This window comes from Seriola aureovittata, chromosome 5 (assembly GCF_021018895.1).
Source record: "Seriola aureovittata isolate HTS-2021-v1 ecotype China chromosome 5, ASM2101889v1, whole genome shotgun sequence".
In the NCBI taxonomy this organism is placed as follows: domain Eukaryota; kingdom Metazoa; phylum Chordata; class Actinopteri; order Carangiformes; family Carangidae; genus Seriola; species Seriola aureovittata.
Genome location: NC_079368.1, coordinates 5,192,828 through 5,207,307, shown reverse-complemented (window position 1 = coordinate 5,207,307; position 14,480 = coordinate 5,192,828). Strand labels below are relative to the sequence as shown.

At 40.6% G+C, this 14,480-nt stretch overlaps 3 protein-coding genes across 4 annotated transcripts; all 3 read left to right on the top strand.

Moving 5' to 3' along the window:
• Positions 1-93: 93 nt before the first annotated feature.
• On the top strand, positions 94-4,306 carry zbtb26 (zinc finger and BTB domain containing 26). Of its 2 annotated transcripts, none has more exons than XM_056375891.1 (2): positions 94-939; positions 2,207-4,306. In XM_056375891.1, exon 2 carries the CDS (start codon positions 2,238-2,240, stop codon positions 3,582-3,584), a length of 1,347 nt encoding a protein of 448 aa, XP_056231866.1. In that variant the 5' UTR covers positions 94-939; positions 2,207-2,237; the 3' UTR covers positions 3,585-4,306. The 2 variants fall into 2 exon arrangements, with proteins under 2 accessions (XP_056231866.1, XP_056231867.1); XM_056375892.1 differs by lacking the exon at positions 94-939 and adding an exon at positions 959-997.
• Positions 4,307-5,342: 1,036 nt separating this feature from the next.
• p2rx4b (purinergic receptor P2X, ligand-gated ion channel, 4b) lies at positions 5,343-9,416 on the top strand. Its single transcript, XM_056376364.1, has 12 exons — positions 5,343-5,499; positions 5,659-5,806; positions 5,889-5,960; positions 6,787-6,859; positions 6,959-7,055; positions 7,149-7,229; positions 7,366-7,507; positions 8,412-8,548; positions 8,626-8,719; positions 8,817-8,882; positions 8,982-9,086; positions 9,236-9,416. The coding sequence occupies exons 1-12, from the start codon at positions 5,357-5,359 to the stop codon at positions 9,266-9,268; spliced, it is 1,191 nt and encodes a 396-aa protein (XP_056232339.1). The 5' UTR covers positions 5,343-5,356; the 3' UTR covers positions 9,269-9,416.
• Positions 9,417-10,406: 990 nt separating this feature from the next.
• Positions 10,407-14,197, top strand: gucd1 (guanylyl cyclase domain containing 1). The gene is made up of 6 exons (XM_056376367.1): positions 10,407-10,745; positions 10,884-10,968; positions 11,205-11,370; positions 11,477-11,568; positions 11,674-11,915; positions 12,879-14,197. Exons 1-6 carry the CDS (start codon positions 10,739-10,741, stop codon positions 12,968-12,970), a joined length of 684 nt encoding a protein of 227 aa, XP_056232342.1. The 5' UTR covers positions 10,407-10,738; the 3' UTR covers positions 12,971-14,197.
• The last annotated feature ends 283 nt before the right edge of the window (positions 14,198-14,480 follow it).

Below are 14,480 nucleotides of genomic sequence, written 5' to 3'. Positions count from 1 at the left end.
CTGCCTCACATACAACACGCTAGGCAGTAAGATCACATTTACACACATGGTTATGTCAGAGACTGTTTAGGCTTTTATATTAATAAAGAGCAGACCTGACCAAACTTAAACCTGAAGCTCCCTCCTCTCCCTTGGTCAGAGGTCCCACCTTGCATCAGTCTCCTGGCTCTGTCAGAGCTGGGTGAAGGGACAAACTTGTGTCAAACTGTGGACCTCCTGAAACCAACCAAACAAAACCAGTTCTGACCAAATTAAATCCTCTGCATGTCCCAGGGCTACCGAAGACCTCTAGGCCCCTTATATCATTCAGCTGCAGATTAATTAATGCGTAAATTAATGCTTTAAATCAGGATGAGTCGTGTCTTAGTTATATATTTAGCCAACCTTTTTTTAATTGTGATTAAAATTAAGTAATGTCTGTGTGACCCCTCAGCACTGGTCATTTGAATTATGAGTAATTTACACCTCAGTTTAATGTCAATGTATCTCCTATAGACTGACAGACAAACTGTATTTTTTGAAGAGACTATTGTAATCATTTTTGGTCTTCATTAGATAGAACAAGGAATTTGTCATCAATACAAATCTCCAAGTAGAAATTACACATACTGCTCTTAAGATTACACAGGATGGGGAAGAGGTACAGTTTTGTTGGAAATTAATGTTGAAATTACCACGCGGAGAAACTTGCAAAGACGGCTCTAAAAGTACATGATAATAAAGTGATAAATGTAGCTTATGGTAGGGGAGAAGCAAACATGGCAGAAACTACTACTAGGCACTACTGGGGAGACATTACTAATAAATAAAAAAAAATAAAGAATCTGTTCATGATAAGCAGCTGAAAGGAGTGGAGGGGGAGTATGAGAGGTGCATTTGTACTGGGCCTTTAAATGGGTTTTGCATCCGGAGCAGCGCGTTCATATCCACACAACACAGGTCAGTATCCCACCGATAACAAACCTTCTTTAACGGGCTTGTTTAGACGGGTTAACAGGTACAAAGCACTTATTACAGTGTCAACTACAGAAAAAACATACAGTAGCTAGTCGGTTAGCTACGGGGCTGTACGTTAGCAGAGAGCCTGAGATGTTCGCTAAAGAGTGGGGGAGTAGGCCAAAGCGACATACGGAGGCGATTTGTAATTTACTGTTGACATGGGTACAGCTAACTTTAAGTATGGAGGGTCGCTTTGTACTAGATAACTTTTCTATTGCTGTAACCCACAGAGTAAGACACAGGCTACACCTTTTCGTCCAGAGAGCCAGTAATTAAATGTTACATTACCGGTAGTGCTAAGCTAGTTTCGAGGCGGCCATAGGGCAGTCAACTCGGACAGCGAAAACAAAAGTGGAAACCCCCGCTTATAATTAAACAGTTTACATGAACGTCTTGTTTATCTGCAAACCGTACCAACATTATATCTATTAGAAGTTATTTAACAATTTAATGTAATTCAACGTTGAGCTGTAAGCATTATTCAACGATATTTCGTCTTGTTAGCTTACGTTGCTCGGCAACGTCTCAGTGAGCCTGACTGGTCAACGCTAGTTTAGCGCCAGCAATAAAAGTTGATTTAATTAAATCTTTTTTATTAACATTTTTTTTGAGTTTATGAACGCCGAGCTGAGAATGGACAGCGACTTTCGTAAATAGATGTATTGAAACATAAAGGTGTACAGTGGGCTTACTACGGACGCGCTTGTTTGTGTTAAATAAACAGATTTTTGAATAGAGTCTGGTTGTGTGAGCTCAGTCTCACCTGATCCATGAGAGCAGCACGCACTAGGTTTGATGAAGATTGGGTCATGGAGGTCATGGCTGCGATTTACGCAGGTGGTGGTAGTTATATTAATTAGATCTTTGTCTTTAATTATAATCCACTGTGTTCAAGCAAAATATGAAGAACTTTTATGCCTATGCGTTTAATGTGTGGAGGGACAACAGTTGTGTATTCTTACGCGAAATATTTTATGTTATGTTACTATTATGCTACTATCTCATTTTTTATTGTAAAGCACTTTGAGCTATATCTCTTCTATGAAAATTGCTTTATAAATATAGTTTATTTTAATTTTGTTATTATTATGTATTATGATAAATTGTCTGCTGATAGTTGATTCAAATTCACTTAATTCAAATTGACACAATTTATAGTGTACAGCCGTTTAGGAGAGATTATACAATCTGTATTTGTCCTAAACAGGTGCACAGCTGCTGCTGGCCTCCAGTTCACCATGGCCCAGAACCAGGTGATCCTGCAGTTCCGGTTCGCCACGTTTGGGGACTCCATGCTGCAGAAGATGAACCTTCTACGACACCAGAGACGGTTCTGTGATGTCACTGTGCGTATCAACCAGCTGGAGGTCCCTGGTCATAAGGTGGTGTTTGCCGCAGGCTCTTCTTTCTTGAGAGACCAGTTCATCCTTCAGCAGGACTCCAGGGAAGTCCAGATCTCCATGATTCAGGAGGCGGAGGTGGGACGGCAGCTGCTGCTGTCCTGCTACACAGGCCAGCTGGAGTTTCCAGAGCTGGAGCTGGTGCATTACCTGACAGTGGCCAGCTTCCTTCAAATGGGCCACATTGTGGAGCAGTGCACTCAGGCCCTCAGCAAGTTCATCAAACCTCAGGCTGCACCTCACCTGAAGGTGGATGTGGATGTGGATGTGAGGAGGGAGAAAGAGGAAGGTTCATCGTCCGAGGCCCAGAGAGAGCAAGAGCGCACTCAGATGCGGATGGTCCATCAGGAGGAGGAGGAGGAGGAGGAAGAGGAGGAGGAGGATGAGGAGGAGGAGGTGGATCAGGTAGAGGACGACAACAATGGTGACGGTGATGATGACGAGGATGATGATGATGATGTGATCATACAGCCTAAGTCCCCTCTCCAGATTTTGAGCAGACGCCCAAGGCAGGGTATGGCGGAGAATGACATCACTATAGTAAAGGTGGAGTCTGTGTCTGAGGTAGCAGAAAATTCCATCACCAGCCACTTCCCCACCAGCCCGCCTGCTGCTCTCCACTCCCCTGAGCCACAGCATTCGCTCATCAACTCCACTGTGGACAGTCGCAGCAGTGAGATGGCAGTTCCACCTGGCATGGCCGGGTACCCGTTCACCCCCCCTCCTCCCTCCCCTCCTGCAGACAAACACAGCACGCACCAGAGGAACTACGACAAGCCTCTGCAGTGGTATCACCAGTGCCCAAAATGCGCCCGGGTCTTCCGCCAGCTGGAGAACTACGCCAACCACCTCAAGATGCACAAGCTCTTCATGTGCCTCCTGTGCGGAAAGACTTTCACACAAAAAGGCAATCTGCACCGACACATGCGCGTCCACGCCGGCATCAAGCCCTTCCAGTGTAAAATCTGCGGTAAGACCTTCACTCAGAAGTGTTCTTTGCTGGATCACCTTAACCTGCACAGTGGGGACAAGCCCCACCGCTGCAACTACTGTGACATGGTGTTCGCTCATAAGCCAGTTCTTCGCAAGCACCTCAAACAGATCCACGGCAAGAACAGCTTTGACAACGCAAACGAAGGCACCTTGCACGATGGGGGGCTTGACTTTGATTTTAGCCGAATATGAAATCCGTGGGCATTTTTTAAAATAGATTTGTTGGATACTATCAGTTATTTAAATGTTTATGATGCAGATTTTCCCCCGGATGAGACATCAGTGAAACGAGTCATCGTAAATTTAACACTTTATACAAAGATGGAGCATTAAGCCAACGATTGCATTTTAAAAGACGTGACGGCTGGTTTCGAATGATGGCTTAAACTGGAGAACATAAACATGAAAGATGAAGTTTTCCTGATCTACATTTCACTGTAGCTTCATTACTGTGGACTTTTTTTCTTCTTTTTTTTATACAGTACATTGTAGATGCCTTCATATCATACTTGAAAATTTAGCACTGAAACACAAACCATCATGACTGTGTATCTTTACTTTTATTAACATATCTTTGTGTCTAATGTGTCCAATGAAAAAACATTGCAGAAATGAAACTATACAGTTGTATATTGTGTATACAGTCTACTGTAGTTTTCTGTCTTACCTGTGTGAATATGACAACAAGGACTCCATAAGTAAAAGAAACTTGAAAGAAGGTGGTTATAACAATATTTTATTGAAGGCAAGCTACACCAATGACAAATGGGATGCCAAAGTGTCTATGTGAACTGAACTGGCTCTTTTATATAGGCTTTATATCTGAGGTACTATTGGACTAAAGTGACATTGTATCTGTCCTCTGTTCATGAAAGTTAATGTGTGTTATGAAATTAAATCTGACTTTTAACCTATGTTGGTTTCACACTCTTCGTGTCGTTGCACACTTCTCTCCAACGTACATGCTTATCAATATTTTGAAAATATAAATGATAACATTGCAGTCCTCATGTTAAATTGTGTAGTAATAAGACTTTAGTAAAAGAAATCTTTTAGTGTTTTCACTGTTGGGGTGTTTTTTATTTACAATGCAGAAGACTAATGAGCATAAATGTTTGAGCTTATACCATCTTCAGTGTGGAGGCTTGGTTTTACAAGCTTTTTAATCAGTTAGAGTTTACAGTGTGAGTATCTGAAAGTGGCAGGTAAATGTGTGGTGAGTTGTTTTAACAAAGGTTTCATTGTGTTTGCTGCAGCGTATTCTCTGAGTATCGTCACTGCTACAGAGCAGTGCACTTTCTGCATGTTAAAGTGACAGCTTCACCCTCTTGTCACGCTCCTTTCACAACATGAAATCAGTAACTTGTGTCCTGAGTGGCACTATGTTATTGATTGTTAGTGACAGGTGATATCAACAACCCATGGTTAGTGATATTTGGCATGTTCCCTTCCCATCATGTATATGGTAACATGTAGCCTCTGTCCTTGTGCACCAACTTAAATATTCAAATTGATGGATGCCACACAATATGCAGACAGTTCTTACGTCAAACTCTGTTTCAATTGTTATTATTTGTTATTTTACAACATCAGAAGTAAATATGTGTGACGATGTGCTGAAATAAGCCAAAATGTCCAATTTACAGTTGTAGAACCTGACCAGATGTCATTCATATCTGCCCTACAATACCCAAGTACAATCTTCTTAGTGTGTGACTGTTGCAGACCAGCTTTGTGCAGACTGACATTATATCTGCACTGAATCATCTCTGACTCATTTATTAGTACAGTCTGAACTTACCTAGAAAATATACAGGGTTTTAACATACTTTATGTCCACAGTCCAGTACATTTAAAAAGGAGTCACATGTTCATGCAGTGACTATTATTTGAATACAATGATTTGAATAAGCTATGTCCACTTATCGTTATGACACAGTCCATCACTGGTGCGTGGTGCAGCGATGAGCACGTCTGCAGGCTGCTGCCAGAGCTGTCTGCATTATGTGTTTGATTATGAAACAACAAAAACACTGGTTATTCCAAGCATACGGTTAGGATGTGCGTTCAGGTTCACGCAGCTGCTGGTGGTGCTGTATGTGGTGGGGTGAGTAACAGAAAAAATCAGTGGCAGAACATTGTACTGGCTTGGTATTTGGTGAAATTTGAATGTGAAGCTAAACTAGTGAGGAACTATTGTTGTAAGTGTGTGGTGACCTGTGATGTGATTGCATTGTTAACGTATGATCCTGCTGTAAACGTGCAGGTATGTGTGTGTGGTGCAGAAGGCCTACCAGGAGACGGACTCCGTCATCAGCAGTGTCACCACCAAAGTGAAAGGTTTTGCCTTAACTAATACATCTGACATGGACCCCCGATTTTGGGACGTGGCTGACTACGTTATCCCTCCTCAGGTATTACGTGTGTGTTTTACTACTGTATGACTTTGAGTATGTCACTGCCTCGTGACATTTGTGCTGCTCTTGTGTCTAACAGGGTGACCATTCCTTCTTTGTGATGACAAATATGGTTGTCACCCCAGAACAAACGCAGACACGTTGTGCTGAGGTGAGACATAGATGTGGTTTGCTGATTCACAATATGTCATTACAGTTTAGGTAAATGTGTAATTTATCTTTCAATATTGCTGCTAATTATTTCTTTTCATTGCTGATTAATCTGTAAATTCTTGCATATCAAATACATATCGAAGAGTAAGTTTGTTTCCAGAGCTCAAGGTTACATCTTTGAATTGCTCATTTTGTCAAAACAATGATACAAACCCTGTTAATATCCTCGCGAGGATGATGTAATCCTCACATTTACAAAGCTAGAACCAACAAATGTTTCTCTACCGTTCTGACGTGTCCATCGCTTTGTTCCTGGTCAATCAATATTATTAATAATATTGACTTTGGTGTTCCTCTGACTTTTCCTCTTGTGCCATCATGAGGTTTACATTTATGGTTTTGAGTGAAATGTCCTGACTGTTGGGAGCATTGTCATAAAATGTGGTACAGAGCCTAATTTTCCTTTTAGAACCATCATTAGGTCGAGATTTGTCTTGCAAAACAAATGGCACTGCCTACTGATAGACTTGAATGGAAAAAAGCTATTGTTAATAGTATGAATTACACCTGTGCTTTTCCAGTTGTGACATGTGTCTTATCCATTATCAACTTTCTTGCTGATTTTTTTTTTCAAATCAATGAATCCATGAATCACTTCAGAACTATAATTGTTTAAGCTTTTTGCCCAAGTCTCAGATTCACATTCAATGTCTTCAGTAACTTTAGTGACACATCTAAATGTTACATACATGCACACAGCCAGCGGGGTTACTACAGTTTTGGACGCTGATTAATGTGCTGACAGGTGACCATTTCTCTTCAAGCTTCCAAGTCCATCAGCGATTTGCACGGATGACTGTGACTGTACCGAGGGACACAGCGACCCTCGGGGCAATGGTAGGCCTTTGATCTATCAGCTTTAAATGCTAAAATGATTCAGGTAAATTTATGTCATACCATACACCAAACAGCAGCTGGCATTTATTCTCCACCCAGGTATACAATCAGGACTCTGTGTCAACTATTCCTCAACTGTCCAGACCTGCCAAGTGCTCTCATGGTGCCCTCTTGAAATAGACACTGAGCTGCCCCAGTGAGAATATATGCAATGTTATCTCATTTATAAGTAAAGTACAGTACAATGTAGATCGTGGTCTGCTTGACATGTTGTTTCCCTGTCCCACAGACATGCACTTCTGGCTGCAGCGGAGAACTTTACCGTGTTAATCAAAAACAGCGTAACATACCCGAAGTTCAACTTTCACAGGTCAGTACAGTGCACTGTTTCCGAAGGTAAGAGATAGAAATAGTAGAGAGCTGTCGGCTCTTATCAGTACAGTATATGCAAACATACAGTGTTATTGTGCGCGGTTATATCATGCATGTCTTCCTTCCTCCTCCAGAAGAAACATACTGCCACATATTAACTCCTCGTACCTGAAGAGGTGTCAGTTCAGCCGTGCAACAGACCCTGACTGCCCCATATTCCGCCTCAAAGACATTGTTTCTGAGGCTGGAGAGGAATTTCAAGACATGGCTGTGAAGGTACAACCACAACTAAATATAACAACCACTTTTCAAGATGTTCATTATTGTATCATGTAGCCGTCCATACATGTTTATCTCTTATGTCCCTTGACTTTCAGTCGTCAGGTCTTTCACAAGTGATCACGGTGTCTGTCTGCACTCAAACACACGTTATTGTATGTGTATATAGCAGAGGTGGGGGACTTGAGTCGCATGACTTGACTCAAGTCAGACATAAGTCACAAATTAGAGGACTTGGAACTTGCTTGACTAAGAACTGGTAAAAGACTGGACTTGACTTTGACTTGGTCTTCATGACTTGACACTTGACTGATCACTCAAATGGACTTGACTTTTTTTTATTAAACATTTGCATTTTTCTAGATATTGATAAGTTACATTTTGTTTTTGAAACATGATCAGGTGATTTCTAGTGTGATGTCAACAAACCTGGCGACCTACAAGGAAGGACTTTTCGGGTAATCCTGCAGAAAAATAAACAGTCAGTGTGAAAACATAACCTTCTTGGATGAGGAATGATAATGATAAGACTGATTATGATAACTGTAGCAGTGGGTGACTGCTGTCACAGATCTGGACTCTGCCACAACATATATAACATAAATATCTGTCAGATTGCAACAGTTTTCATTAATGTGGAACAAACTAAACTTTTCATGACCACTGTCTTTAACTGATCTAACAGGTTGATCATCTGAATATTTTGTAACTTTACTCGCTTGATGACTTGCTTGAGCTGAGCAATGACTTGACTTGTCTTGCTTGACTTACAGCAGGGACTCGACTTGACTTTCTTGATTCTCATTACAGTAACTTTGATTTTCTTGAGACCTGAAGGTTAAGACTTGACTCTCTCTTGTTACTTGCACATGTGTGACTTACTCCCACCACCTTTATAAAGGGTGGCATCCTTGGCATTATTATTGACTGGAGCTGTGACCTGGACTGGTGGGCAGGGAAGTGTTACCCCAAGTACAGCTTCCACAGGCTGGACAACAAAAACCCTGTCAATAATGTGGCCCCTGGATACAACTTCAGGTAAAACTATTTCTGACACATCCTTATCATAAATGGATGGAGCTGACGAAACTGAAAAAAGTGAACATTGCTTTTAGGTTCGCCAAATATTACAAAGCTCCAGATGGAGAGGAAACCAGGACCTTAATCAAAGCATACGGGATCCGGTTTGACGTCATTGTATTTGGAACAGTGAGGACTGAATACATCTTGTGTCGCAACATCTTAATCTAAGTGTTTGTTCTCCTTGTATTGACATCACCTTGGGGGTGGTTCTTTTATCTTGCAGGCGGGGAAGTTTAGTATTGTACCAACTATAGTGAACTTGGGTGCAGCATTGTCATTCCTCAGTTTGGTGAGTAGACATGTTCAGTCCTGCAACATGGAGAAAAAACACACACACAAGTTTTCTGATGATAGGCAGAATTTGAGTGTTTTAATTATTTTACCTCAGGTTCCCGTAGTTTCTGACTGGATCATGTTGACATGCACGAAGAAAAAAGATCTTTATGGCAAACTTAAAGCCACATATCTGAGTGAGGATGCTGAGGCTGAAGCAGTGAGTGACTAATCCTTCAGTTTCACATTAACACATACATACAGCACATACATACATTCCTCACTGGCAGTAATTCATATTAAATAGGATATTGATTAACTGTACTTTCTTAAGGTCAATCATTGTACTGATGCTTTCTATTTCTACAGATGTCAATGGGCACCTCCTATGGAACTCAGTAACATGGTCACAACGACATTTCTACACAATGATCTGAACCTGCTCTAAAAAATTGTCCTCAGCATAATTTGAATTCTTCAATAAAATGGGTTAAATGTAAAATGTAAAGAATGAGTATGAGTAAGAAATGTTATAACATTACAAACGGGTGATAAATTAAAGGAAAAAGCTGAAAAATAAGTGGATGATAATGCATCCATCCATGGGTCATAAGGGGTCACTGAAAAGTTTGTGTCAGAGCCCTTGAATAGAGTGATGAACATCACATGCTGTTGCTTTCACAGTCACCACATCTCAGCCCAACTCAACACTAATGGGAGATTTTGAAAGGCGACATGTTACACAGCGCTCTCTACCACCATCATCAAAACACCAAATGAGGGAATATGTTTAGGAAGAAAAGGGTTCATCCCTACGATAGAGTTCAGAGAATCACTACCAAGGAGAACTGAAGCTAGTCTGGTGGCACGTTTCTCTCTGCAGGTCCTCCTGCCTCCGGAGCCGTAGACTTTGGATCTGCAACTTCAAACCACCTAGGGCCTTCATGATACAGTTTAACACCTGCTGCTAAATTTGCTAAATTTACTATAATTAATAATTATTATTATTACTGATATTAACTTTCATTATTATTGCTGTTACTGCCCTACTCACTATTATTAATATTACTATCATTGCATGGTCTTGTTCTTTTACTCGCTCGCTCTCTCTCTCTCTCTCTCTCTCTCTCTCTCTCTCTTTGCCAACCCAACCGGTCAAGGCAGATGACAGCCCACCCTGAGTCCGGTTTTCTGCTCGAAGTTTCTGCCTCTTAAAAGGAAGTTTTTCCCTGCCACTGTCACCTGGTGCTCCTCTTGGTGTGAATTGTTGGGTCTCTGTAAATAATATTTAAAGATAACTTATGTTGTGAATTGGCGCTATACGAACGAAAACTGACGTGATTTGACTGGACATGGTGGCCCAACACCTTAAGACACTATGGCTATGTTATTTTTTCCTTCAATTTGTCACCGCTCTGTATCTATATATGAAGTCTGAGTCCCAGAGCGATGCCTCCCCCGCGCCGCACGGGGGCAGCACGGCTTCAGCTGACGACCAAACACAAGAGGCTTCTCAGTGTGCTAGCAAACAACAGAGTGAGGCAGAGGAGCCCTTCAGATGGCAGCGCTGGCATAAAAACTTGCCAGAATTCAGTTTTTGTTTTTTTTATCCTTTACTTGTTTAACTAACTAGTCGTTGTATGTCTAGTAGTGGTGCTTGTGGAGGAGCTAGCCTGGCTGTATCAGCAGCGAACCAGGAAACAGGCTAGTTAGTGCTGTTAGCCTAACAGCTAAAGTTGCAGTTGGGCAGCTGGTTTCTTCGAGTTAGCCTCGATGAGGAAACCCAACCCAGCTTTCAATGCTGTAAACAAGACTGACCAGCTTGTCTGGAGTTAGCTAGTTGGCCGCTTGTCAAAGAAAAATTACAGCAGAATGACAGGTGAGTGACATGAACCGATGTTACACCCTTAATAACTGAGCTAACATAGTTTGCTTTTGTATAGCATCGTCAGTTTGCACTTTTAATAATGTTTGAGTTGTTTGCAAAGAGTAATAATGACACCACGGCTTTTCTCAGAGGATGCCATCCTGTTGAATGTGCCTGTCATTCGGCAGCTGTACCACTGGGATTGTGGATTAGCCTGCTCCAGGATGGTCCTGAAGTAAGTGCACAGTAAAGTTGCTTACTTATTAAATCATAAAATATCGACCATTATGCATTATGTACTCAGCTAAATGTCCTCGTAATAATGAATCATCTCTACACAAAACAAATTGACACTGTACCTTGTAGTAACACTGAACTGCCTTACATTTGTAAATGTTACAAGTGCAACAAGTGTGCACTGTAGTTTACTCAAAGGAATTCACGGACATCTTTTACTGTCCGATCATGCAGGTACCTCCACCCAGTCTGTGACGAGGAGTTTCAGAGAGCATGCTGGGAGCTGAAGCTGACAGAGAGTGTGTGGACTATTGACCTGGCCTACCTCATGTGCCATCTAGGAATCAGACACTGCTTTTGCACGCAGACTCTGGGCGTTGATAAGGGTTTTAGGAATCAGGTACATAGTCTTAGCTATCAGTACTGTTCTAATTTGAAGTTATTTGAACATTTTTTTTAGGCCTGTGTGTGTGACTGTCTTTTTATTCTCTTGGTGTGGTTTGCAGTCCTTTTATAAGAAGCATTTTGATACAGAAGAAGACAGAGTGAATGAGCTCTTCCTCAAAGCAGAAAGCAAAGGTGTGGTGGTGAGGAAATGGTGAGTTTTCTGTTAATTATTATTCACTTGGAGAAGCCACCTGTTTTTGATTTACACAAAGTAAACCTAACGTTAAATGTATCTGTGTTTTTTTTCTCTCTGTAGTTCCGTAACTGTTCAGGAAATCCAGGCTCATCTGGAGCAGGGCCACGTTGCCATAGTGCTGGTCAACGCTGTCGTCTTGACGTGTGAACTGTGCTCCTCACCTGTCAAATACTGCTGCTTCCTGCCCGTGGGTCAGAAGTGTTTCTGTAGGAAGCCAGAGTACCAAGGTCACTTTGTGGTCGTGTGTGGCTTCAACAGGACCACAGGCTGTATTTTCTACAACAACCCTGCGTATTCTGATAGTGAGTAATCTCATATATCCAAAGCACAAGCTGAATGTGGCATATGTATTTGAATAAAAAAACAGTTAAAGTAACAATGGGCTGCAGGGAAAAAAATATTATGAAATTATAATACCAAGAGACAATGTCAGAAGTTAGAGGTCGGGACACGGCATAATACCTGTTTCTCTTCTCTGTATTTAAAGAGATTAGTTGATAGACAGAGAATTAATTCCTAACAAAGTTGATAATCACTTAGACGTCTTAAGTCATTTGTCAAGCAAAAATGCTTGTGGACATTTGTGGTTTCTAGTTTCGCAACTTTATGGATTTCCTGCTTGTCTCTCTTTCATATGTTTGTGCATTACACAACAATTTGACTTTTGAACTGTTGGTCATAACAAAAAAACAATAAATAAAGACTACTCCACACTGGGGCTCTGACAACTTGGAACAGACATTTTTGATTATTTCCACACATCTTATAGACTAAACAATTAACCAGTGAATAAAAAAAAACAATTCACACAGTAATTTAAAATGAAAATAATTATTAGTTGTGGCCTTACATGAAAGCACATTTTAGTCCATTTTCGGTCAGCAGCTTCGAAGTCTTGATCTTGTCAGCAATGTAGACTGTTGAGTTGTGGATGTACTGGAAACCATTACTGAATTAATTCAAAGCAATAGTTTGTGGAATAAAATATTGTCTAATAATATGTCTGTACCAAGTTTTGTGGCAATCCATCCAATAGGAGTTGAGATATTTAACTCAAAACACCAACCTTCACCAGTGTCAGGAGATCAAAGTTTGTAGGATTCATCATCTGGAAACAATGAATATTTGTAGGAAATTTAATGGCTCTTCGGCCAATAGTTGTTGAGATATTTTTGGACCAAAGTGGTTTTGTAATCCCCTGACTGATAGTTATGAGTAATGTGTTCAGTTTGGAACTGACAGGTGTGTTTATGTGTGTTTTTTAGGGGTGTGCTGCACCAGCGTCAGTAACTTTGAGGAGGCTCGGCGGAGCTATGGGACAGATGAGGATATCCTGTTCATCTTTAAGGAGAGTTGATGGACAGTGATGATGGATTTGGATTTCACTCTTCCTCAGCTCATCATTGTATTGATATCATGTTGCTGCAGGTCTCCAGTCCTGGACTGTCAGCAGATCCCCTGGACTATCCTCCCCTGGTGCTAATAAGCCCGACTGCTCACAGGAAAAAGATCTCTAACACTTGCTGCAGAATCACCGCTCTCTTATTCCCTCTTACACCGTCAGTACTACTTGACCTGTGATAGATTAACAGCGAATAATTCAAAATCTATTTATTATTTTTATTTCCCTTTTTGACATGAGCAGATAGTTCAAAGGAATTTTATTGTCTTTGTTGAATTTTAATGACTGCAGTTGCTCATAGATAGAATCTACTGAAATGTCAGACTTTGAGCAGAGGATTTCAGACTTGTGAAACTACAGTGGATGAAATGTGGGAATCAAAACCTAGAATTACCAGGAAATAGTGTTCATATAATTCAGGGCTGATGATGACAACAATTTGTATAGAAAATTTAATTGTTCTGTTCAGTGTTGAAGTCTGACAGGATTCATCTGTAGTCACCGCCCTCACCTCCACTTGCCCTTGTAGGATTCCTCCTAACTCACCCCCTACTCACTTTTTATTCAGATGATTCAATCAACAGGGAAAACAGGAGTTGTAGTGGTTGTGCTTTGAGAGTCTCAGGTAATTAATGCCCTCAAGTGTGACATGCGTAACAAATGAAAAAACTAGTTCAATGCAATACTCCCATAGTCTGTCTATGGGTCTCAATCTGCCTGCAGAAGAACATGGATAGTGGATGGACACATTGAAACATGAACTCACCGGTTTCGTTCACTTCACAGGGAAAACAAATGTCTCAACAGCTTGTGTCCATGGCAACATACTGGTGAGGTGAATGCATTGTTTGCTTGTTTTGATTATGTGGAAGGACAAAGGTGTAATTTTCTCTGTGGAAAGCAGTGAACACTAGCTAATTTACACATTGTCACTCAGTTTTATTTCTATTTTTGGTATTATGTATACATTTTTGCACTACACTTTTCATATCAGATATAATTATGTGTTATTTAAATTGAACATTTTATCATGAAATTGCTTTTCTGAATCCATAAAAAGTGTTAATTCCTGGTTGTGCTTTTTGGTAAGACTAAACTGCACATTCAAAACCACAAACTTTATTTTTTATTAAACATAGATCTGCATTTATTATATGTTACAATTAAAGGATTTGAACACATGCTCCATCTTTGGCAGTTTTACTGGCGCATGGATGTTTAATCAGGCACCACAGCATTAAATCTCATTATTAAGGGAATAGAAACAGAGCTGCTCTTCATATGTTACTAGACTGATCATGTTAATTCTCCTTTTATTCATCTGTTTTTGTTTTTTTTTCTTACAACAGTGCCCTTGTTTGAAGCTGAAGTACCCTCTGTATTTTCCCTCAAGCATTTTCTAATTATGAAATGAAAACCTAAAGTCTGTACAGTAAATTATAAGAACTTTATCATTTGTGAAACT